General features: G+C 42.2%; 1 protein-coding gene and 1 pseudogene across 1 annotated transcript; both read right to left on the bottom strand.

Moving 5' to 3' along the window:
- Positions 1-607: 607 nt before the first annotated feature.
- LOC123486944 (zinc finger protein 160-like) lies at positions 608-13047 on the bottom strand. The gene is made up of 3 exons (XM_045218106.1): positions 13039-13047; positions 1450-2471; positions 608-1364 (listed from the first exon to the last, which is right to left on the bottom strand). The coding sequence occupies exons 1-3, from the start codon at positions 13045-13047 to the stop codon at positions 830-832; spliced, it is 1566 nt and encodes a 521-aa protein (XP_045074041.1). The 3' UTR covers positions 608-829.
- A 6597-nt stretch (positions 13048-19644) lies between these two features.
- Positions 19645-20547, bottom strand: LOC123486940 (annotated as a pseudogene).
- Positions 20548-25271: the final 4724 nt, after the last annotated feature.

Raw genomic sequence — 25271 nt, 5'->3', positions numbered from 1 at the left:
CCGTGTTGTTGTTGAAAAAGCGTCCTGTCCACTGGAGGAAACAGCTCTTGAAAGACTCACATCGTCATCTGTTGACTGGAGTGGGTAACGCAATTTGGGAAAATATTCACTACACTGTGTTCATTCTGCCAAACATTATCATGTCATTTCAAAATAAGGTGAGCTGGATGGTAGACGGGGTTGATCATGGTGAGTTGGCTGGTAGACAGGGTTGATCATGGTGATGGTGAGTTGGATGGTAGACAGGGTTGATCATGGTGATGGTGAATTGTCCTCAGACATTGTTATCAGTCTTCAGATCCCTCTAGCTTGCTCGCTAAGCAAACCAAAGAAATCTACCTGCCAACATTTCTGTAATCTCTGGTGAACAGACTTAACTGGTATCATAGCATCTGTCAACAGACTGTGGGACGGCAGCGACTTAAGGGACTTTTCTGACCAAATCCCAACTAGTCTACATGTTAAACAGACCCTTGCCTTAACCCTAACAATAGACTTGCAGAGAGAGGGGGAGGAGCTACCGCACTGCTTTCTCTGAGCTGACCAATCCTGTTGTTGGGAAACACCCACACCATTCTGTTGTTGGGGTACGTACGCCCACACCATTCAAACAGACTATTTCACTCACATTGCAATTTATAGAAATCTGGAAATAATGGATAGTTAAAGTTATCAGAGGGTGGACCCCTTGTTGACAGTACAACAAATTACACTAAGGAAGGCCACATTAAGAAAGCTTGAGGTGGCAAAACTCACCCTGTAGGGCTTCTCTCCGGTGTGTGTACACTAGTCTACCATTAACTGGATTGAGCTAACAAAAGTGGAAAGGTTACCCAACAGTGTGGTGTTTTCTCTTGTGTCCAGCCAGGTGTCCTGACTGAGTGAATCTCTTCCCACACTGATCACAACCAAAAGGCTTCTCTCCTGTGTGTTTTCTCATGTGTAGTAGAAGTCCTTGTGAAGTGGCTAAGCTCATTCCACAGTCAGAGCAGTGGTAAGGCTTCTCTCCTGTGTGTGTTCTCTTGTGTCCAGCCAGGTGTCCTGACTGAGTGAATCTCTTCCCACACTGTTCACAACCAAAAGGCTTCTCTCCTGTGTGTGTTCTCACGTGTAGTAGAAGTCCTTGTGAAGTGGCTAAGCTCATTCCACAGTCTGAGCAGTGGTAAGGCTTCTCTCCTGTGTGTGTTCTCTTGTGTCCAGCCAGGTGTCCTGACCGAGTGAATCTCTTCCCACACTGATCACAACCAAAAGGCTTCTCTCCTGTGTGTATTATCTTGTGTTTAGCGAGGCTTCCTGAATGAGTGAATCTCCTCCCACATTGATCACAGCTATAAGGTTTCTCTCCTGTGTGTGTTCTCTTGTGTATTAGAAGTCCTTTTGAAGTGCGTAAACTCATTCCACAGTCTGAGCAATGGTAAGGTTTCTCTCCTGTGTGTATTCTCTTTGTGTTCAATCAGGTGTCCTGACTGAGTGAATCTGCTCCCACACTGATCACAGCCAAAAGGTTTCTCTCCTGTGTGTATTCTCTTGTGTAAAGCCAGGCTTCTTGAATGAGTGAATCTCTTCCCACATTGATCACAGCTATAAGGTTTCTCTCCTGTGTGTGTTCTCTTGTGTCCAGCCAGGTGTCCTGACTGAGTGAATCTCTTCCCACACTGTTCACAACCAAAAGGCTTCTCTCCTGTGTGTTTTCTCTTGTGTTCAACCAGGCTTCCTGACTGAGTGAATCTCTTCCCACACTGATCACAACCAAAAGGCTTCTCTCCTGTGTGTATTCTCTTGTGTACAGCCAGGTGTCCTGAATGAGTGAATCTCTTCCCACACTGATCACAACCAAAAGGCTTCTCTCCAGTGTGTTTTCTCTTGTGTAGTAGAAGTCCTTGTGAAGTGGCTAAGCTCATTCCACAGTCAGAACAGTGGTAAGGCTTCTCTCCAGTGTGTGTTCTCTGGTGTATTACCAGCTTGTCTGACCTAGGAAAACTCTTCCCACATTGATCACAGCTGTAAGGTTTCTCTCCTGTGTGTATGCGCTGGTGCTTTATCAGACTTCCCGATTGAGCAAAACTCTTCCCACAGTTGCAGTGGTAAGGCTTCTCTCCAGTGTGTTTTCTCTGGTGTATTACAAGCTGGTCTGATCTAGGAAAACTCTTCCCACATTGATCACAGCTGTAAGATTTCTCTCCTGTGTGTTTTCTCTTGTGTCCAGCAAGGCTTCCTGACTGAGTGAATCTCTTCCCACACTGATCACAACCAAAAGGCTTCTCTCTGTGTTTGCTGAAAGGCTTCTCTCCTGTGTGTATTCTCTTGTGTCCGGCCAGGCTTCCTGAATGAGTGAATCTCTTCCCACATTGATCACAACCAAAAGGCTTCTCTCCTGTGTGTATTCTCTTGTGTCCGGCCAGGCTTCCTGACTCAGTGAATCTCTTCCCACATTGATCACAGCTGTAAGGCTTCTCTCCTGTGTGTATTCTCTGGTGTGTTTTAAGTCTTGCTGAAGATGTGAAACTCTTTCCACAGTCAAAGCAGCAGTGAGATTTCTTCCCTGTAAGTCTCTGCTGGTGTTTCTTGAGGTGTTCTGATCTGGAGAGACTCTTCTCTGCCTCGTCAGCATCATGATGTTGGTTAGCCTCCCCAGATGATAATCCCCTTCTACTGAGAGAGCGACGGTTAGGGCTGTCCCCTGTGAAACAAAGACAGACAGTTAGGGTTCCTTCTTCATATCGAAGTTAGTTCAAGGCCCAGCTTTCCAAACTCTTGTGATCGGATTTGAGCATTCTGGATGGGTTAAAATCATCAATGTAACCAATGGGGTAGGAGTGCGTCTAATGAGTCTACATTTTAAGAAGGTTAGTGATTGTATTTAATGGTAATTAAGGACATCTAGGGAGTGTCCCAAAATAAATGTATGTAAGAGCATAAACCCACTCCGTCCCGGTGTTTTCCTGCAGTCGACCAGCAGCACAGACACCCTCTTCAGACCCAGCAGTAAGTTACCAGGAGAGGCACGACCTGGGGACCCCAAGAGGGGGTGGGGGGAGGAGGGTTGGAGGGAGAGGGAGGAGGGGGGTGGGATAGGTGTTTCCTGTAAATCCTAAAAAGAGGGTGGTGGAGTACTCATGTTAGTACACTGAGGGTAAAACAACACAACAATGGTTTGACTAGGTCTTGCATTTAAATGGGGACGGCCACAACGGAGTGGAAACAATGCCCCCTTGCTGTTTAAGACTTAACGGACACCAAATAATTTTTTTCTAAACTCTGCTACTTCATTCCGGTCTGTTGAACAACAGGAAGTTACCAAACCACAGAAGATGAAAAATGTGGTTTTCAACGATGGGTTTATGATATAGCTTGCAACTTGTAAACGATTACCCATTCCCAGTGGCGGCTCCTGAAAAAATTCTCGGGGGGGGCAATTTTTCTGATGATTTAGGTGACCTACACACATTTTAAAAAAGATATGTCCAGCAACAACATGAAGACAGGGGCAGCATATAAGTCAATACCAGAAGCATTTATTGACTGATCTCAAAAGTGTTGGCTTACCATGGTTGGTGGAGCCCTCAGTTTCATCTTTGCCTCGCAAAGCTAACTCAAACACTCCGCAAAACTTCACACACTGGATTAGCCGGCTGAGGATGTGGCGGTTCTTGCTAATGTCGTAGTAAATATATTTGTTATAGTGAATATGGAATATGATATGTTGAGTAAAATGTTGTGCTAAGATCTATTTAGGTCAGGAGCTGGTTATAAGTTCTGTTCCTATCCAATAACAATGGACAAAAGGGTCCTATCTTGTCAGCCTTGTCAGTTTCAGTTCTCCAGTAAACTTGTGATTATCAACACTAACCTCATCGTTGTGGCGGCGGACAGCTAGCCTGTATCCCTCATCCAGTTGAGTGGGAATGTTCACTCTCCCCAAAGCAGACAATCTCAAACAGCTATCCATGTGGGTCTTTGACAGCTCATGTTTCTTAATCTTTCCTGAAAGATGGTGCATGTCCGTTACACACCAGTCGCTGTCCAAGCGGTGCTGTCTGCCGTGCCGCCTTCAGGGTGAAAGAGTAAGCAGGGGGTAGCAGAAGACTGCATTAGCTACATCGCAGCCTGCTAGCCAGGTTTTTCGTTCGTACCAATTTTTGGAAAATCCTCGGGTGTAGGACTTCCCCCCTTTAGTAGAAACCTGTTGAATTATTAAATTTGGTCTGGGAGGTCCTAATTGTTACGTTGCCAATTTATCTTGATTTGTTCGCCGACAAAAAGTAACTTATTTCAAAGAGACAATCGAGTTGCACTGAACGCTATAGCCATCTTGATAGTAGTACGTGAATTGATTGATGAGGCTACCCGCTCTTTTCTTAGTTACGTTCATGGTTACGTTACGTATGACGAAAGCGCGTAAGTGCAAGCCCTCAGAAACCCATAGAGATTTTATCGAAAGCTCTGATATTTGAAAAAAATAGATTTTACATGGGAGTCTATGACAGACTTCTGGGCGATTTTCAACCTGACTGAAATCGCCCCAAAAGGGGGGGGCATTTGAAGCACGACTTTAGCCTGATTGGACATTTAGTGGCACTGTGGCAGATCAGACGTCTAGATTACAACACTGATAACTACTGTTGCCGTGATATAATTGATTAGAAAAAAAATCCCTTCCTTTTCCCGTTTGGCAGTGCGTCGCCCATATTGCCCTATTGAACACACCGCCCCTGCCCATTCCTAAAAGTGAGTATTACTTTCACACCATGTTAAAAATAATACACAGTCTGTTTGCTTGCTTGCTACGCAGATTTCCAGCGCTCAAATATTGTAACTGTATGTAACACGCATGATATGAACCCGGGGCTCCCACGGGAGAAACTAATATCTTACACTTCAGACCAATAGGACATTCCCTATCGGGAAAAAGGGCAAATTGATTTAGCTTATTTTTATATTATACCCCAATTATGTTTCTATGTGAGAATTCCAAGAATATTTTTGGCCATTGCTGGCGATGGAATCAGCCAATAACAAAAGGGATGGAAGTATAGACAGCGTTCCTTGATCTGATCTACAGGCTATTTGATCTGATCTTCAGGGTATTTGAACTGATCTTCAGGCTATTTGAACTGATCTACAGGATATGAATCAGACTATTTTGAAATGGATAGTTGTATAGTTGATGCTATGTTGGAAAACTTTATGTTTATGACAGTTCGCGATAGAACACATGAAAAAAAAGGGTGGGTGTCATGTTTTGGCTGACAAATGTACTAAAATGTAATAACATCCAAACTATGAAATAACACATATGGAATCATGTTGTAACCAACAAAGTGTTAAACAAATCAGAATATATTCCAGGTGACTACCTCATGAAGATGGTTGAGAGAATGCCAAGAGTGTGCAAAGCTGTCATCAAGGCAAAGGGTGGCTACATTGAAGAATCTCAAATATAAAATATATTTTGATCTGTTTAACACTTTCTTGGTTACTACATCATTCCATGTGTGTTATTTCATAGTTTTGATGTCTTCACTATTATTCTACAACGTAAAAATAAAGAAAAACCCTTGAATGAGTAGGTGTGTCCAAACTTTTGACTGGAACTGTATATATTTATTTCCACTTTCAAATGGTACAACAAAGTCGTTTAGAGGTAGAGGGCTGCGGGCTCCGACAGAGATCATTGCAGCGCGGTCCGTATTTTTCATGTTGAGGGCGGTCAGACAGAAAACGTTGTGATAAATATACTTGTCCCGCAGATTATTTGGAAACGGTGTCTTTCTGCTGTGTATGCGTTAGCCTAGCTATTGTACTAAAAGCAACTCTGTCAAATTATTCACACACTAGCCTACCAGGCTACCTATGAATGGGATAATAAATCACGTGGCAGTTATCTTTCCAAGGAAATTCACTTAAATATAATTAGGCTATAGTTTACTACAGTGTCTGTTAATAGAAAGAAGTTGGGGACGCTCAACCAACGTGAGTCGAGGTGAAATCCCAAAATGTGATTATCAATATAAAGCAAAAGGCGCAACATGGGTAGCGAGCGTTGAGTCTTCTCCTTCTCAATATATATTAACTATCCATTTATTTGTCTCTGACAGAAAATATTCCCTCTCCTAAAAGACAGGCTATATCCTACGTGCAAAACGTAGGTCAAGAGAAAGTGCAACGGACCGCTCATCTTTCTTGCTGCTTCAAGTTCAGCAGCCATACCTCTCCTCTCCTAGTTCAGCAGCCATACCCCTCCTCTCCTAGTTCAGCAGCCATACCTCTCCTCTCCTAGTTCGGCAGCCATACCTCTTCTCTCCTAGTTCAGCAGCCATACCTCTACTCTCCTAGTTGGGCAGCCATACCTCTCCTCTCCTCTCCTAGTTGGGCAGCCATACCTCTCCTGTCCTCTCCTAGTTGGGCAGCCATACCTCTGCTGTCCTAGTTCAGCAGCCATACCTCTCCTCTCCTAGTTCAGCAGCCATACCTCTCCTCTCCTAGTTCAGCAGCCATACCTCTCCTCTCCTAGTTCAGCAGCCATACCTCTCCTCTCCTAGTTCAGCAGCCATACCTCTCCTCTCCTAGTTGGGCAGCCATACCTCTCCTCTCCTAGTTCAGCAGCCATACCTCTCCTCTCCTCTCCTAGTTGGGCAGCCATACCTCTCCTCTCCTCTCCTAGTTTGGCAGCCATACCTCTCCTGTCCTAGTTCAGCAGCCATACCTCTCCTGTCCTAGTTCAGCAGCCATACCTCTCCTCTCCTAGTTCAGAGTCCTCTCATCTCCTAGTTGGGCGTGCCAGATCAGGTGAGCGTTTGGTCTCAATTAAATAGAGTAGTCTATATATGACTGGATGGAGAAGCACGGCAGTTATCTTCCCAAGGAAATTAACTTCCTAAATATTATTAGGCTATACAGTTCCTATGGAAAGTCTACACCCACTAGAACTTCTTTCACATTTTGTTGCTTTAAAAAGTGGGATTGAAATAGATTTGATTATAATTTTCCGTAATTCATAAAATAAAACAAAATAATGTGTAAGTGAAAACAAAATTCTACAAATTTGTACAATCAAATCCAAATAAATAACTAAAATATAGTCATTGCATAAGTATTCACCCCCTTTGTTTAGGCAAGCCTAAATTAGTTCATAAGTAAAGTTGGGCTTTACAAATCACATAATAAGTGATATAGACTCAGTAAATAATAGCGGTTAACTTGATTTTTTGAATGACTAACCCTTCCTCTGTCCCCACATACAACATCTGGAAGGTCCCTCAGTCAAGTATTGATTTTCAAACAGATTCAACTACATACAGTGAGGGAAAAAAGTATTTGATCCCCTGCTGATTTTGTACGTTTGCCCACTGACAAAGAAATGATCAGTCTATAATTTTAATGGTAGGTTTATTTGAACAGTGAGAGACAGAATAACAACAACAAAATCCAGAAAAACGCATGTCAAAAATTTTATAAATTGATTTGCATTTTAAATGAGGGAAATAAGTATTTGCATATATTATAATAATATATAATATTAACATATAGCATGTGACTACTCACAATAATCCCCAATAATGACCACCTGCAACCCTGTACATGTGACTATTCACAATAATCCCAAAAAATGATCACCTGCAACCCTGCACATGTGACTATTCACAATAATCCCCAATAATAATGACCACCTGCAATCCTGTACATGTGACTATTCACAATAATCCCCAATAATGACCACCTGCAACCCTGCACATGTGACTATTCACAATAATGATCACCTGCAACCCTGTACATGTGACTACTCACAATAATCCCCAATAATGACCACCTGCAACCCTGTACATGCGACTATTGACACTAATCCCCAATAATGACCTGCAACCCTGTACATGTGACTATTCCCAATAATCCACAATAATGACCACATGCAACCCTGTACATGTGACTATTCACAATAAACCCCAATAATGACCACCTGCAACCCTGTAAATGCGACTATTGACACTAATCCCCAATAATGACCTGCAACCCTGTACATGTGACTATTCCCAATAATCCACAATAATGACCACATGCAACCCTGTACATGTGACTATTCACAATAAACCCCAATAATGACCACCTGCAACCCTGTACATGTGACTATTCACAATAATGACCTGCAACCCTGTACATGTGACTATTCACAATAATCCCCAATAATGACCACCTGCAACCCTGTGCATGTGACTATTAACAATAAACCCCAATAATGACCACTTGCAACCCTGTACATGTGACTATTGACAATAATCTCAATAATGACCACCTGCAACCCTGTACATGTGAATTTTCACAATAAACCCCAATAATGACCACCTGCAACCCTGTACATGTGAATATTCACAATAATCCCCAATAATGACCACCTGCAACCCTGTACATGTGAATATTGACACTAATCTCAATAATGACCACCTGCAACCCTGTACATGTGACTATTCCCAATAATCCACAATAATGACAGCCTGCCAGGGCGGATTGCAGAGGTCTTGAAAAAGAAGGGTCAACACTGCAAATATTGACTCTTTGCATAAACGTAATGTAATTGTCAATAAAAGCCTTTGACACTTATGGAATGCTTGTAATTATACTTCAGTATACCATAGTAACATCTGACAAAAATATCTAAAAACACTGAAGCAGCAAACTTTGTGAAGACCAATACTTGTGTCATTCTAAAACTTTTACACCACGACTGTACTGCTTGATTTCTGTGATTGGATTGGAAATGTTTGGTTTATAATATAAAAAGCGGATTGTTTTTAATGTTGTTTTATAATGTAGAAGAGGTGCTTTGCATTACATTGATGAGGGTGGGCAGACCTTGACCAATGGCTGAGTAACGATGTAGCTAATTTTCCCTCAACATCGGACACTCCCTAACTTCGGACTCTCTCTAGCGGTTGGAGGACTAAATCACCTCGAGTTCGACATTTAAATGGACTGGAAAATAACTGTACGTTTTGCGACTAACGACACCCTTCTAGCTAGCTGACCACCGATTTTCATTGCAATTTTTGTAAGTTAAGTTCGGTTTTGAGAGTTTTCAAAAAAGTTATATGTACACGTTTTGTGGAACACGCTGCATATTGTAAAATTCGACTGCGCGACAGACCACACCTCATTTAATATCCAACTTTTTACCTCTGAAATATAGCAAACTGATTTTCTAATGTTGCTAGCTTAGTTGCTAAATGTTGATAGAACTGTTAAGACAGCAAAAAGGAAAGAAATTGTAAGCGTTAGATAATACATATCACGAAAACAGCTGAATGTTGTCAAGTTTGACCTTTTCAGAATTGGAGTCCTTTGACGGGGGCGTTTTGCACAATCTGCAAAAATGTATTTTGAACCATGAATATTTTGACACCTATCACTGTTGGCTATGTTTCATCTTACAACAGCTACATAGAGGCAGTATTTAGTCAAATGTTACAATGTATGCATCAGTCCCCTGTAGCTCATGGCATTTACATTTTACATTTACATTTTAGTCATTTAGCAGACGCTCTTAGCCAGAGCGACTCACAAATTGGTGCGTTCACCCTATAGCCAGTGGGATAACCACTTTACAAATTTTTTTTTGGGGGGGGGTTAGAAGGAATACTTTATCCTATCCCAGGTATTCCTTAAAGAGGTGGGGTTTCAAATGTCTCCGGAAGGTGGTGAGTGACTCCGCTGTCCTGGCGTCGTGAGGGAGCTTGTTCCACCATTGGGGTGCCAGAGCAGCGAACAGTTTTGACTGGGCTGAGCGGGAGCCAGGGTTGTGGGTTTGTTTCCCACGGGGGGCCAGTGTGAAAAATGTATGCACTCACTAACTGTAAGTCGCTCTGGATAAGAGCGTCTGCTAAATGACTAAAATGTAAATGTAAATATTAAACTAACTGGGACACAAATTTTCATTACAGATAACATCAAACAAAAAACGTGGGTACACTTTCAGTTAATGTGAAAACTTTCATCACCTTTCAATGCCTTAGCTCTGAAATGTAAATGTTTATACATATTCAGATTGAGTTATCTGTCTAAAATGTGTCTAGTATGCCAAGTTATTTAGCTACATGTATTAACACCACAGCATGGAGAAAGTCAAGAGGAAGCAGTGGAGTGAGGTGGATATGTTCCATGCCATGGAGGACTGCGGGGCAGGGATGGCTATCCGCCAGGCTGCCAAGGTTAGGCATCTTTTGTTTTTAGGAGATTACCATGTGTATGTGAATTTTATCTGCTAGTAACAGTTTTATTTTCTTATCTACCAAGGTGCATGGTGTACCTCGGCAGACCCTGGCGGACAGGCTGAGCGGCCGGGTGACCCATGGTTGTCGCAGTGGACCACCCACATTGCTTGCACCAGAGGATGAACATTCTCTGGTGCAGTACTGTATCTACTGCGCCAGCCATGGGTTCCCCTTCACCAGACAGAGGCTGATGAAATACGCTGACAAAATAAGCAGGTATTTGGTGTTCTATGCGTTTATGTATGTAGATTGGTGGACTGACTGTTCTCAATGTGTGTGATGTAAATGTGGATGTGTATGGTGATGCCAAAACAAACATGTTCATCCTGGATGGACAATTATACATTCTATTCTATTGTAGGTTTCGGCACCCAGGGGAAACAATCCCACCACTTGGGAAGAGGTGGTGGGAAATGTTCAGGAAGAGGCACAAGAACCTGAGCATGAGGCCGGACACCCTGGACAGGGGGAGAGTATTCCGCTACCCGTACCAGCGCTGCAAGGACATGCGCTATGTGGTGGAAGGGTTTAAGAAGTGTGGCCTCTTCCCTTTTCACCCTTCAGCCATTGAAGGGTCCCGTTTAATGCCGTCTCGGTCCCTACCGGGTCCCACCACCGCCTCTCCTGGAACCAGCAGCACTGTGCCGTCCATCAGCACCTCCTCCCCAGTGACCAGAGGAGGACCCTCAGCCCCTGCTCCAGTCCCAGCCCTAGAAGAGCACCCCCTAATAGAGGGTGGGCTGATAGCGAAGGACCTGGGGCACATCCTTACTGTCCTGAAGTATCAGCCAGACCGATACAGAAGACTCCCTGTGGTCGCCACATGCCTCACCGGGGAGGAATACACGCGCCAGTGGCAGGAGAGGGGTGAGAAGGAGAGGGCCGAGGCAGAGGAGAAAGAGCGTCGGGCAGCCCTCAGATCACAGTGGGCACAGGAGAGGGCTGCCATGGATGAGACCATTGACGCCATCGCCTCTGCTGGACCCCCTGCTCCTGACAGCTGCATCACCACTGCCAGTGCCTCCCAGTGTGCAACACCTGTAGGAGCCGCCGGAGTCCCCAGCTGCAGAAGAAGGCCACGTGCCTACTCTCCCAGCCACACCATCGTTGGCCCCTCAACCCCACCATTACAAACACAAGCTCCTCCAAGCCATCATCGGCGGTTTTGTCCACCACCACCCCAATGCACACCACCCCCCCGTCTGTCACCACCAACACGGCCTCCTCTGGTGTCCCTGCCCCCTGCAATTTGAATACAGCCACCTCCACAGGTAAACACATGTTAAATTACAAAAAAAATGGACTTATCTGTTTTATAAAACAGCAACGTAAAAAAATATAAAAAATTCTCTCTTTACATATCTACAGTCCATAGCACCAGCCCTCAAGTCATCTCCACCTCCTCCAAAACTTCTGCAGCTTCCTCCAGAGGTATTGATGTAGAAAAGTTGAAAAGGGTTTTCATGAAACATGCTCTGTCTAACACTACTTTTTCTCAAACTGCAGCACAGAAAAGTAAGAGAAAAGCTCCACCGGTCACCTCTGTCACGCCACCCATGGCACCACTCTCAGGTACTTCATCTGTTTTTCTCTCTCAGTTATATCAATTACTATTGTTGTTGAAGAACTTCTACATTTTGCAAAACCATGTTAATAAATGTTATTTTTATTTTATTTTTTATAAAAGAAGACCACCCGCTGCGGGGAGCATGATCCGCCTGCAAGCTCCCCTCAGGAGTGTAGATCCGAGGTGCCATGGGTGTGCTGTGACTTCTGCCAGCACTGGTTCCACTGCAGGTGTGTGCTGTGGGATCCAGAGGTAGCAGTGGAGCTGGATTTACATTGTGATTTTTGTGACAATATAGGGATGGAGGTGGAGATTTAAATTGTTTGTTTTGTTTGTGTTCATATGAAATTATTTATTTGTAAAAAAAAAAAAATGTCTAAAATATATATATTATTGTATTTCTTCCTTTACTTTCCAAGTGCACCTCTGCAACACAAACTCCAACAGTGTTTTCATTGTTTATGTCAATGCACATAACTGAAATTAAAGTTTTATTTGATGTAAATTATGAATACATGCTAATTGCTAACCCGTTAGCTAACATTTTTACGACACCAATTAATCACATAACATTGATGGCTTGATCACAAGATAACACTGTTGAAGGTAATATATTTCATAATATCATTTCCACGCTAGCTAGTTTGCCAAATTAGTTGAATTATTCCTGTTATCATCCAGCGTAACCGCACTCTTGTGGAAGACGCTTGTATTGTACCGATAATCGTTGGTAGTGCATTGTACATTATTGTTTGCTTTCCGCGATTGGAAATGCATTGTATTGGCACGAGGAAGTGTTATTACGGTAATTAGCAACTGTTTTGCATTGGATTGTTGGGTATTGTGCATGTAGCTGTGTAGCGTTGTCATAACTTGCTATTTATGGATTGTCCATGTTTGTAAAGCGGTGCAGTAGCCTGTATTCTTGCTGCAAGACAGCCGTGCGTGGCTGCAAATACATTGTGTGTAATTGTACTATCGATTATTATCCATCCTGTGTTATCAGCAAGCGAAAATAGTTGTGCCCCCTTAGTCATTTCTGATGCCCCCTTGCCGAGTTCATCCTGCCGCCGGCCTGGCTACGAGTAACCAGCTAAACTACACAAATGATTTTCCAAAAGTCAAGGACCATTAAATGCGTGCGGTGTAAAAGCAGGAAGTAGGCTACAAAGACCCGTTATTAAAATGTTAAAATGATTCTAAACTCACCTGATTCATTGTAGAAACGTGTATTTATGGTCGATTGCAGAGTTCAGGCGAAGTTAACTAGATAACAATGTTTATATGTAGTCTACGGACCTTTATGATCAGGGAGGTAGAGGACCGAGACGTTATATTTCAACATTTGACTCTCTGCCTAAAGTCACAAGACAAAATGGAGAATAGAGAACATGTGACTCCAACTTCACTTCCGTTCGCGTGAAAAAAATGACTTCCGCCAACATACAAATAATACTCCAGCAGTAGGCTTCTGTTTAGCTCATTTTCAAAAGTTACCGTCCGATATCATTTTAACATTCCTCCTTTGTTCAATCATGTTGTCTGGTGTTCTACTCTGCACGGAGCGTAAAGTCACAAGAGAAAAGAGCCAGGCTCCGCCTTCACTTCCTTTCAACTGAAATGTTGGGATTCGGCCAACATTCAAATAATACTCCAGTCGTAGGAAGAAGCCTTCTGCTTTTAGTAGCTCATTTTCTAAAGTTAACGCAGTTTCTCTGGACCCCGCAAGGTTGGACTTTGGGCTTCTCCCTAATATTAAAATAAAATCGAATGTTTCAGCCAGATATCCACTCACAAACCGATCGCTGTACATCGTGCTGAAATAGAGACATGTCTATGCGGCTGCATGCCTAATTAATCGATGATAGGGTTCCTGTGGTGCAAGAGCATGTAAAGCTTTGCTTTAGCTAATGGATAAAGGTTTATTGGTAGGCCTCTATTTGGTCGTCATTTTCTCATTTGAGTCATCTAGCAGACGCTCTTATCCAGAGCGAGTTACAGTTAGTGAGTGCACACCCGTCGCTATGGGCAGGCCAAAATGTCCATGCATACTAATCAGCTACCAATAGATTTTAAAAAATAATATCCAACTGTCCTGTAGCGGCTACCTGAACCAGCATGTCATGAACCCTCCTCGTGCATAAATCTATTTAAATTAAATACAGAAATATCTAAATGGCAGACACTACCGGTCAAAAGTTTTAGAACACCTACTCATTCAAGGGTTTTTCTTAATTTTTACTATGCTCTACGTTGTAGAATAATAGTGACGACATCAAAACTATGAAATAACACATATGGAATAATGTAGTAACCAAAAAAGTATTTGTATTCATTAGGAATCCCCATTAGCTGCTGCCTCTTCCTGGGGTCTAAAAAATATTTGTGATTCTTCAAATAGCCACCCTTTGCCTTGATGACAGCTTTGCACACTCTTGACATTCTCTCAACCAGCTTCATGAGGTAGTCACCTGGAATGCATTTCAATAAACAGGTGTGACTTCTTAAAAGTTTATTTGTGGAATTTCTTTCCTTCTTAATGCATTTGATTCAATCAGTTTTGTTGTGACAAGGTAAGGAGGGGGTATACAGAATATAGCCATATTTGGTAAAAGACCAAGTCCATATTATGGCAAGAACAGCTCACATAAGCAAAGAGAAAGGACAGTCCATCATTACTTTAAGACATGAAGATCAGTCACTCATTTCAAGACTTTGAATGTTTCTTAAAGTGCAGTCGCAAAAACCATCAAGCTCTATGATGAAACTGGCTCTCATAAGGACCGCCACAGGAATGGAAGACCCAGTTACCTCTGCTGCAGAGGATAAGTTCATGAGAGTTACCAGCCTCAGAAATTGCAGCCCAAATAAATGCTTCAGAGTTCAAGTCACATACACACTTCAACATCAACTGTTCAGAGGGGACTGTGTGAATCAGTCCTTCATGGTCGAACTGCTGCAAAGAAAAAACTACTAAAGGACACCAATAAGAAGAAGAGACTTGCTTGGGCCAAGAAACACAAGCAATGGACATTAGACCGATGGAAATTTGTCCTTTGGTCTGGAGTCCAAATTGAGATTTTTGGTTCCAGCCGCAGTGTCTTTGTGAGATGCGGTGTGGGTTAATGGATGATCGCATGTGTATTTCCCACCGTAAAGCATGGAGGAGGAGGTGTTATGGTGTGGGGGTGGTTTGCTGGTGACACTGTCTGTGATTTATTTAGAATTCAAGGCACACTTAACCAGCATGGCTACCACAGCATTCTGCAGCGATACGCCATTCCATCTTGATTGGGCTTAGTGGGACTATCATTTGTTTTTCAACAGGACAATGACCCAACACACCTCCAGGCTATGTAAGGGCTATGTTACCAAGAAGGAGAGTGATGTAGTGCTGCATCAGATGACCTGGCCTCCACAATCCCACGACCTAAACCAAATTGAGATGGTTTCGGATGAGTCGGACCGCAGAGTGAAGGAAAAGCAGCCAACAAGTGCTCAGCATATGTGGGAACTCCTTCAAGACTGTTGGAAAAGTATTCCAGGTGAAGCTGGTAGAGAGAATGGCAAGAGTGTGCAAATCTGTCATCAAGGCAAAGGGTGGCTATTTGAAGAATCTCAAATATAAAACATGTTTTGAATTGTTTAACACTTTTTTGGTTACTACATGATTCCATATGTGTTATTTCATAGTTTTGATGTCTTCACTATTAGTCTACAATGTAGAAAATAGTCAAAATAAAGAAAAACCCTTGAATGAGTAGGTGTTCTAAAACCTTTGACCTGTAGTGTAAGTATTCACACCCGAGTCAATACTTTATAGAAGCACCTTTTAGCAGCGGTTACAGTTGAGTCTTTCTGGGTAAGTCTCTAAGAGCTTTCTAAACCTGGATTGTGCAACATTTTCCCATTGTTATTTTACAAATTCTTCAAGCTCCGTCAAATTGGTTGTTGATCATTGCTAGACAACAGTGGCCGTAAGTGCCGTTTAAGATGAGGGAGGACCATTATTTATTTTTTAATGAGCATGGCCTCATTTCTATTACAGCATGTTGGATGACTGTCATTCATATTCCATTCAGCCAGTTCAATGTAACATCGATAGGTTTAGGCTACTATATGATACTCAAAATTTCCCTATACCCATCATGAGGTTGCTACAACCTAGTCTATGAATGAAAGTTTACAACGTAGGTGACATACGGACAGTGACACATTCAATACCGCCTTGCACACTCTTGCCTGCAATTAGCTTATCTAGGGTGTAATCATTTGTCCAACAGTTGCAAACAAGAGTTTCTAATGGACAAATTCAGATATGTTTATATGTTTGAGCCGGGTGTTTGAGTAACTAAACTAGCCAGCTAGCTAACATAGCATCCCTCTGTTGGAGCAGGGTGTTTGAGTAACTAAACTAGCCAGCTAGCTAACATAGCATCCCTCTGTTTGAGCCGGGTGTTTGAGTAACTAAACTAGCCAGCTAGCTAACATAGCATCCCTCTGTTAGAGCCGGGTGTTTGAGTAACTAAACTAGCCAGCTGCATTAAAGAAATGATGAATTCTCTCTCTCTTCCTTCTCCTTCATTTTTGAATAAATTAGTTTGTTGAGAACTGCTAAACTATTGTCTTTCTCTCTCTTTGAGTCAACTACTCACCACATTTTATGCACTGCAGTGCTAGCTAGCTAGCTGTAGCTTGTGCTTTCAGTACTAGATGAATTCTCTGATCCTTTGATTGGGTGGACAACATGTCAGTTCATGCTGCAAGAGCTCTGATAGGTTGGAGGACGTCCTCCGGAAGTTGTCATAATTACTGTGTAAGTCTATGGAAGAGAGTTGTGCTATCGTACAGAGTGCTGTTGAGGCTACTGTAGACCTTCATTGCAAAACAGTGTGTTTTAATCAATTATTTGGTGACAGGTGAGAATATTTAGTATAGTTTTATCTAAAAAGGATAACTTTTCAATGTTTTACCATTTTTATGAAATTCACTGAGGAGGATGCTCTCATTCCTTTCCTACTCAGAGGAGCCTCCACTGCTAGACAACCATTCTCAGGTCTTGCCATAGATTATCAAGTAGATTTAAGTCAAAACTGTAACTCGGCCACTCAAGTACATTCATTACCTTCTTAGTAAGCAAATCCAGCGTAAATTTGGCCTTGTGTTTTAGGTTATTGTCCTGCTGAAAGGTGAATGCATCTCACAGTGTCTGGTGGAAGCAGACTGAACCAGGTTTTCCTCTAGGATTTTGCCTGTGCTTAGCTTCATTCCATTAATTTTTATCCTGAAAAACTCCCCAGTCCTTAACGATTACAAGCATACCCATAACATGATGCAGCCACCACTAAGCTTGGAAATTTGAAGAGTGGTACTCAGAAATGTGTTGGATTGGATTTGCCCTAACATAACACTTTGTATTCAGGACAAAAAGTTAATTGCTTTGCCACATTTTTTTGTATTATTACTTTAGTTCCTTGTTGCAAACAGGATGCATGTTTTGGAATATTTTTTATTATGTACAGGCTTCCTTCTTTTCACTCTGTTATTTAGGTTAGTATTGTGGAGTAACTACAATGTTGTTGATCCATTCTCAGTTTTCTCCTATCACAGCCATTAAACTCTGTAACTGTTTAAAAGTCAGCATTAGCCTCATGGTGAAATCCCTGAGTTAGGAAGGATGTCTCTGTCTTTGTAGAGGCTGGGTATATTGATACACCATCCAAAGTGTAATGAATGAAGGGATATTCAATGCCGTGTACCCATAGGTGCCCTTCTTTGCGAGGCATTGGAAAACTTCCCTGGTCTTTGTGGTTGAATCTGTGTTTGAAATTATAGATAATTGTACAGTATGTCTAGGGTACGGAGATGAGGTAGTCATTCAAAAATCATGTTAAACACTATTATTGCACACAGAGTGAGTCCATGCAACTTATTATGTGACTTGTTGAGAACATTTTTACTCCTGAACTTTCTTAGGCTTGTCATAACAAATAGGTTGAATTCTTATTAACTCAAGACATATCAGCTTTTCATTTTTAATTAATTTGTTTCGAAAAACATGATTCCACTTTGACATTTTGGGGTATTGTGTGTATGCCAGTGACTAAATTAATCTCAATTTAATCCATTTTAAATTCAGGGTTGTAACAACAAAATGTGAAAAAGTGGAAGAGGTATAAATACTTTACAACATTTTATAAATCATATAATTGGTTTGTTACGTTGTCTAAGTAGTTAACTAAAAATCTCCAATACAAACAGCTCTTAGTTGTGTTATTCACTCCTCTTCACGTCATGTAAGAGAACAGCTATTAGTTGTTCTCAATAATCCACGGGGTTGAGTGCCTTGTTGTTTAAATTCAATAACACCATAGAGATTTCAATCATATCAGTCTATCTTACCTTATAGGCCTAACTCAATATTAGGGACCTAATAACACCATAGAGAATCAAATCAAGCTTTATTTATACAGCACATTTCAGACATGGAATGGAACACAATGTGCTTCACAGGAAAAAAACGAATAAAAACAATTAAAATAAAACTAAATATTTACTACACAAATATAAGAGGATAAAAACTAAAGAATTACAATAAAAACTGCACGACTAAAAATCACCCTGAGGAAAAGCACCACTAAAAAGGTGTGTTTTAAGATCTATTTTTTAAAATGCCATTTTCGTTCCCCCTCAGGTTCTCTGGCTATTCCAGAGGCTGGGAGGCATAGTAACTAAAGGCTGCCTCTCCATGCCTCTTGGTCCTAGGCTTTGGGATAGTTAAAAAGGCCAGTGACACTGCAGGCCTTTTCTCTAATCAGAGCTTTCTGCCTCTCCCCAAGACAAAACTCACTGCTGTTAATCAGATATCCATCCTCCTCCTTCTCCTCTTTCACTGTGACAGTCATCTCCCCCCTCCCCTTTCACTGTGACAGTAATCTCCCCCTCCTCCCCTTTCACTGTGACAGTCATCTCCCCCTCCTCCCCTTTCACTGTGACAGTCATCTCCCCCTCCTCCCCTTTCACTGTGATATCCTCCTCTTCCTCTTTCACAACAATGTTCAGCCCCAGAGCTTCTTTCTCCAACCAGCACACATCTTCTTTTGTACGGGGCGAGTAGCTTATTGAGCTCATGGTTGTGGACGTTAGTTGGCTAGCTAGTTAATTAGCATTAGCGTAGTGCTAGGCTATCTTAACAAGCTAGCTGAATAACAACATATATATATGACTAGTAAGCACACAGACTGTGTGTTTATAACCCTGCTGTTAATAGTGGTCCTCTGTACCTCAATTGGTAGAGCATGGTGCTTGTAACGCCAGGGTAGTGGGTTCGATCCCCGGGACCACCCATACGTAAAAATGTATGCGCACATGATGACTAAGTCGCTTTGGATAAAAGCGTCTGCTAAATGGCATATTATTATTATTATTATAATATACACAAAATGCTTTTTCAGTTCTGCCCACAAATGTTCTATAGGATTGAGGTCAGGGCTTTGTGATGGCCACTCAAATTCCTTGACTTTGTTGTCCTTAAGCCATTTTGCCACAACGTTGGATGTATGCTTGGGGTCATTGTCCATTTGGAACACCTATTTGCGACCAAGCTTTAACTTCCTGACTGATGTCTTGAGATGTTGCTTCAATATACTTAAGGGACTTTTCTGACCACATCCCAACTAGTCAACATGTTAAACGGACCCTTGCCTTAACCCTAACGATAGACTTGCAGAGAGAGGGGGAGGAGCTACCGCCCTGCTTTCTCTGAGCTGACCAATCCTGTTGTTGGGAAACACCCACACCATTCTGTTGTTGGGGTACGTACGCCCACACCATTCAAACACAGACTATTTCACTCACATTGCAATTAATAGAAATCTGGAAATAATGGATAGTTAAAGTTTTCAGAGGGTGGACCCCTTGTTGACAGTACATCAAATTACACTAACGAAGGCCACATTAAGAAAGCTTGAGGGGGCAAAACTCACCCTGTAGAGCTTCTCTCCGGTGTATGTACACTAGTCTACGATTAACTGGACTGAGCTAACAAAAGTGGAAAGGTTACCCACCATTGTGGTGTTTTCTCTTGTGTAAAGCCAGGCTTCCTGACTGAGTGAATCTCTTCCCACACTGATCACAACCAAAAGGCTTCTCTCCTGTGTGTGCTCTCTGGTGTACTAGAAGTCCGTTTGAAGTGGTGAAGCTCATTCCACAGTCTGAGCAGTGGTAAGGCTTCTCTCATGTGTGTATTCTCTTGTGTAAAGCCAGGTTTCCTGACCGAGTGAATCTCTTCCCACACTGATCACAACCAAAAGGCTTCTCTCCTGTGTGTATTCTATTGTGTAAAGCCAGGCTTCCTGACTGAGTGAATCTCTTCCCACACTGATCACAACCAAAAGGTTTCTCTCCTGTGTGTATTCTCTTGTGTAAAGCCAGGTGTCCTGACTGAGTGAATCTCTTCCCACACTGATCACAACCAAAAGGCTTCTCTCCTGTGTGTATTCTCATGTGTCCAACCAGGCTTCCTGAATGAGTGAATCTCTTCCCACACTGATCACAACCAAAAGGCTTCTCTCTTGTGTGTGTTCTCTGGTGTACTAGAAGTCTTTTTGAAGTGGTTAAGCTCATTCCACAGTCTGAGCAGTGGTAAGGCTTCTCTCCTGTGTGTATTCTCTTGTGTAACTCCAGGTTTCCTGACCGAGTGAATCTCTTCCCACACTGATCACAACCAAAAGGCTTCTCTCCTGTGTGTATTCTCTTGTGTAAAGCCAGGCTTCCTGACCGAGTGAATCTCTTCCCACACTGATCACAACCAAAAGGTTTCTCTCCTGTGTGTATTCTCTTGTGTAAAGCCAGGTGTCCTGACTGAGTGAATCTCTTCCCACACTGATCACAACCAAAAGGCTTCTCTCCTGTGTGTATTCTCATGTGTCCAAACAGGCTTCCTGAATGAGTGAATCTCTTCCCACACTGATCACAACCAAAAGGCTTCTCTCTTGTGTGTGTTCTCTGGTGTACTAGAAGTCTTTTTGAAGTGGTTAAGCTCATTCCACAGTCTGAGCAGTGGTAAGGCTTCTCTCCTGTGTGTATTCTCTCGTGTAACTCCAGGCTTCCTGAATGAGTGAATCTCTTCCCACACTGATCACAACCAAAAGGCTTCCCTCCTGTGTGTGTTCTCTGGTGTTCTAGAAGTTCGTTTGAAATGGTGAAGCTCATTCCACAGTCTGAGCAGTGGTAAGGCTTCTCTCCTGTGTGTATTCTCTTGTGTCTAGCCAGGTTTCCTGAGTGAGTGAATCTCTTCCCACACTGATTACAACCAAAAGGCTTCTCTCCTGTGTGTATTATCTTGTGTAAAGCCAGGTTTCCTGAGTGAGTGAATCTCTTCCCACATTGATCACAACCAAAAGGCTTCTCTCCTGTGTGTATTCTCTTGTGTAAAGCCAGGTTTCCTGACTGAGTGAATCTCTTCCCACACTGATCACAATCAAAAGGCTTCTCTCCAGTGTGTGTTCTCTGGTGTATTACCAGCTGGTCTGATCTAGGAAATCTTTTCCCACATTGATCACAGCTGTAAAGCTTCTCTCCTGTGTGTATTCTCTTGTGCATTTTAAGTTTTGCTGAAGAGGTGAAACTCTTTCCAAAGTCAAAGCAGCAGTGAGATTTCTTCCCTGTAAGTCTCTGCTGGTGTTTCTTGAGGTGTTCTGATCTGGAGAGACTCTTCTCTGTCTCATCTGCATCATGATGTTGGTTAGCCTCCCCAGATGATAAGCCCCTTCTACTGAGAGAGCGACGGTTAGGGCTGTCCCCTGTGAAACAAAGACAGACAGTTAGGGTTCCTTCTTCATATCGAAGTTAGTTCAAGGCCCAGCTTTCCAAACTCTTGTGATTAGATTTGAGCATTTTGGATGGGTTAAAATCATCAATGTAACCAATGGGGTAGGAGTGCTTCTAATGAGTCTACATTTTAAGAAGGTATTTAATGGTAATTAAGGACATCTAGGGAGTGTCCCAAAATAAATGTATGTAACAGCATAAACCCAATCCCTCCCGGTGTTTTCCTGCAGTCGACCAGCAGCACAGACACCCTCTTCAGACCCATCAGTAAGTTACCAGGAGAGAACGACCTGGGGACCCCAAGAGGGGGAGGGGGGAGGAGAGTTGGAGGGAGAGGGAGGAGGGGGGTGTAATAGGTGTTTCCTGTAAATCCCAAAAAGAGGGTAGTGGAGTTCTCATGTTAGTACACTGAGGGTAAAACAACACAACAATGGCATGATGAGGTCTTGCATTTAAATGGGGACGGCCACAACGGAGTGGAAACAATGCCCCCTTGCTGTTTAAGACTTAATGGACACCAAATACATTTTTCCCAAACTCTGCTTCTTCATTCCGGTCCGTTGAACAACAAACCACAGAAGATGAAAAATGTGGTTTTCAACGATGGGTTTATGATATAGCTTGCAACTTGTAAACGATTACCCATTCCTAAAAGTGAGTACTACTTTCACAGCATGTTAAAAATAATACACATCGTCTGTTTGCTTGCTACACAGATTTGCAGCGCTCAAATATTGTAACTGTATGTAACACGCACGATATGAACCCGGGGCTCCCACGGGAGAAACCAATATCTTACACTTCAGACCAATTGGACATTCCCTATCGGGAAAAAGGGCAAATTGATTTAGCTTATTTTTATTTTAGACCCCAATTACGTTTCTATGTGAGAATTCCAATAATATTTTTGGGCATTGCTGGCGATGGAATCAGCCAATAACAAAAGGGATGGAAGTATAGACAGCGTTCCTTGATCTGAGCTACAGGCTATTTGATCTGATCAACAGGCTATTTGATCTGATCTACAGGATATGCATCAGACTATTTTGAAATGTTAACCTAATATAATACATTGCCTTTAGAACGTCTGCACTCCCTTGAACCTTTTTCACATTTTGTTACGTTACAAAGTGGGATTGAAATATATTAAATTGTAGTTGTTTGTAATTGATGTGCTAATTTAAATTGTCAATGTGGCTTTGATTGGATAGTTGATGTTACGTTGGAAAGCTTCATGTTGATGACAGTTTGCGATAGAACACATAAAAAAAGGGTGGGTGTCATGTTTTGGCTGACAAATGTACTAAAATGTAATAACATCCAAACTATGAAATAACACATATGGAATAATGTTGTAACCAACAAAGTGTTAAACAATTCAGAATATATTCCAGGTGACTACCTCATGAAGATGGTTGAGAGAATGCCAAGAGTGTGCAAAGCTGTCATCAAGGCAAAGGGTGGCTATTTGAAGAATCTCAAACATCACATATTTTGATTTGTTTAACACTTTTTGGTTACTACATTATTCCATATGTGTTATTTCATAGTTTTGACGTCTTCACTATTATTCTACAATGTAGAAAATAGTAAAAATAAAGAAAAACCCTTGAATGAGTAGGTGTGTCCAAACTTTTGACTGGTACTGTATATATTTCTTTCCACTTTCAAATGGTACAACAAAGACGTTTAGAGGTAGAGGGCTGCGGGCTCCGACAGAGATCATTGCAGCGCGGTCCGTATTTTTCATGTTGAGGGCGGTCAGACAGAAAACGTTGTAATAAATATACTTTTTAAAATATTTTGCACTGCTTTGGTGAGACTCTTAGCTCTGTCTACAGCGCATTCGGAAAGTATTCAGACCCCTTGACTTTTTCCACATTTTGTTACATTACAGCCTTATTCTAAAATTGATTAAATTGTTTTTTTCTCCTCCTCAATCTACACAAAATACCCCATAATGAAAAAGTGACTCCAAATTGATCTCCAGTGCATCCTGTTTCCATTGATCATCCTTGAGTTGTTTCTACAACTTGATTGGAGTCCACCTGTGGTAAATTCAATTGATTGGACATGACTTGGAAAGGCACACACCTGTCTACATAAGTTCCCACAGTTGACAGTGCATGTCAGTGCAAAAGCCAAGCCATGAGGTCGAAGGAGTTGTCCGTAGAGCTTCGAGACAGGATTGTGTTGAGGCACAGATCTGGGGAAGGGTACCAAAACATTTCTGCAGCATTGAAGTTCCCCAAGAACACAGTGGCCTCCATAATTTTTAAATGGAAAAAGTTTGGAACCACCAAGACTCCTCCTAGAGCTGGCCGCCCGGCCGAACTGAGCAATCAGGGGAGAAGGGCCTTGGTCAGATAGGTGACCAAGAACCCGATGGTCACTCTGACAGAGCTCCAGAGTTCCTCTGTGGAGATGGGAGAACATTCCAGAAGGACAACCATCTCTGCAGCACTCCAACAATCAGGCCTTTATGGTAGAGTGGCCAGACCGAAAGCCACTCCTCAGTAAAAGGCACATAACAGCCCGCTTGGAGCTTGCCAAAAGGCACCTAAAGACTCTCAGACCATGAGAAACAAGATTATTTGGTCTGATGAAACCAAGATTAAAGTATTTGGCCTGAATGCCAAGCGTCACATCTGGAAGAAACCTGGCACCATCCCTATGGTGAAGCATGGTTGTGGCAGCATCATGCTGTGGGGATGTTTTTCAGAGGCAGTGACTGTGAGACTTGTCAGGATTGAGGGAAAGATGAACGGAGCAAAGTACAGAGAGATCCTTGATGAAAACCTGCTCCAGAGCGCTCATGACCTCAGACTGGTGCGAATGTTCACCTTCCAACAGGACAATGACCCTAAGCACACAGCCAAGACAACGCAGGAGTGGCATCGGGACAAGTCTCTGAATGTCCTTGAGTGGCCCAGCCTGAGACCGGACTTGAACCTGATCGAACATCTATGGAGAAACCTGAAAATAGCTGTGCAGCGACACTCCCCATCCAACCTGACAAAGCTTGAGAGGATCTGCAGAGAAGAATGGGATAAACTCCCCAAATACAGGTGTGCCAAGCTTGTAGCGTCATAGCCAAGAAGACTCGAGTCTGTAATCACTGCCAAAGGTACTTCAACAACGTACTGAGTAAAGGGTCTGAATACTTATGTAAATTTGATATTTCAGTATTTTTCTTTATAAATTAGCAAAAACAGTTTGTCATTATGGGGTATTGTGTGTAGATTGATGAGGGGAAAAAACGATGTAATCCATTTTAGAATAAGGCTTTAACGTAACAAAATGTGTAGAAAGTTAAGGGGTCTGAATCCTTTCCTAATGCACTGAGCAGTAAACTAGTGTTCCCCATGTTGAAGCCAGCATAACGCCATGTTAATGAACATGGATTAGTGACGTACTAGTGGCAGACATGACAAAATGTTTACCATCCAATTTTACTTCAAAGTTAACTGTAATATAGAATAAGTAATAATTTTAACCCATATTTTAAGATGGCATAATATGGAGATCGTATGGTAAGCAACGGTCATCACACTGGATTAATTATATACTAAAAACATATCAGCTCATTTAGATCGTCCTGTGTGTATCAT

Source organism: Coregonus clupeaformis, unplaced genomic scaffold, assembly GCF_020615455.1.
Source record: "Coregonus clupeaformis isolate EN_2021a unplaced genomic scaffold, ASM2061545v1 scaf1359, whole genome shotgun sequence".
Classification (NCBI taxonomy): Eukaryota; Metazoa; Chordata; class Actinopteri; order Salmoniformes; family Salmonidae; genus Coregonus; species Coregonus clupeaformis.
The sequence above is the reverse complement of the archived record's forward strand: the minus strand, read 5'-3'. Positions and strand labels throughout refer to the sequence as shown.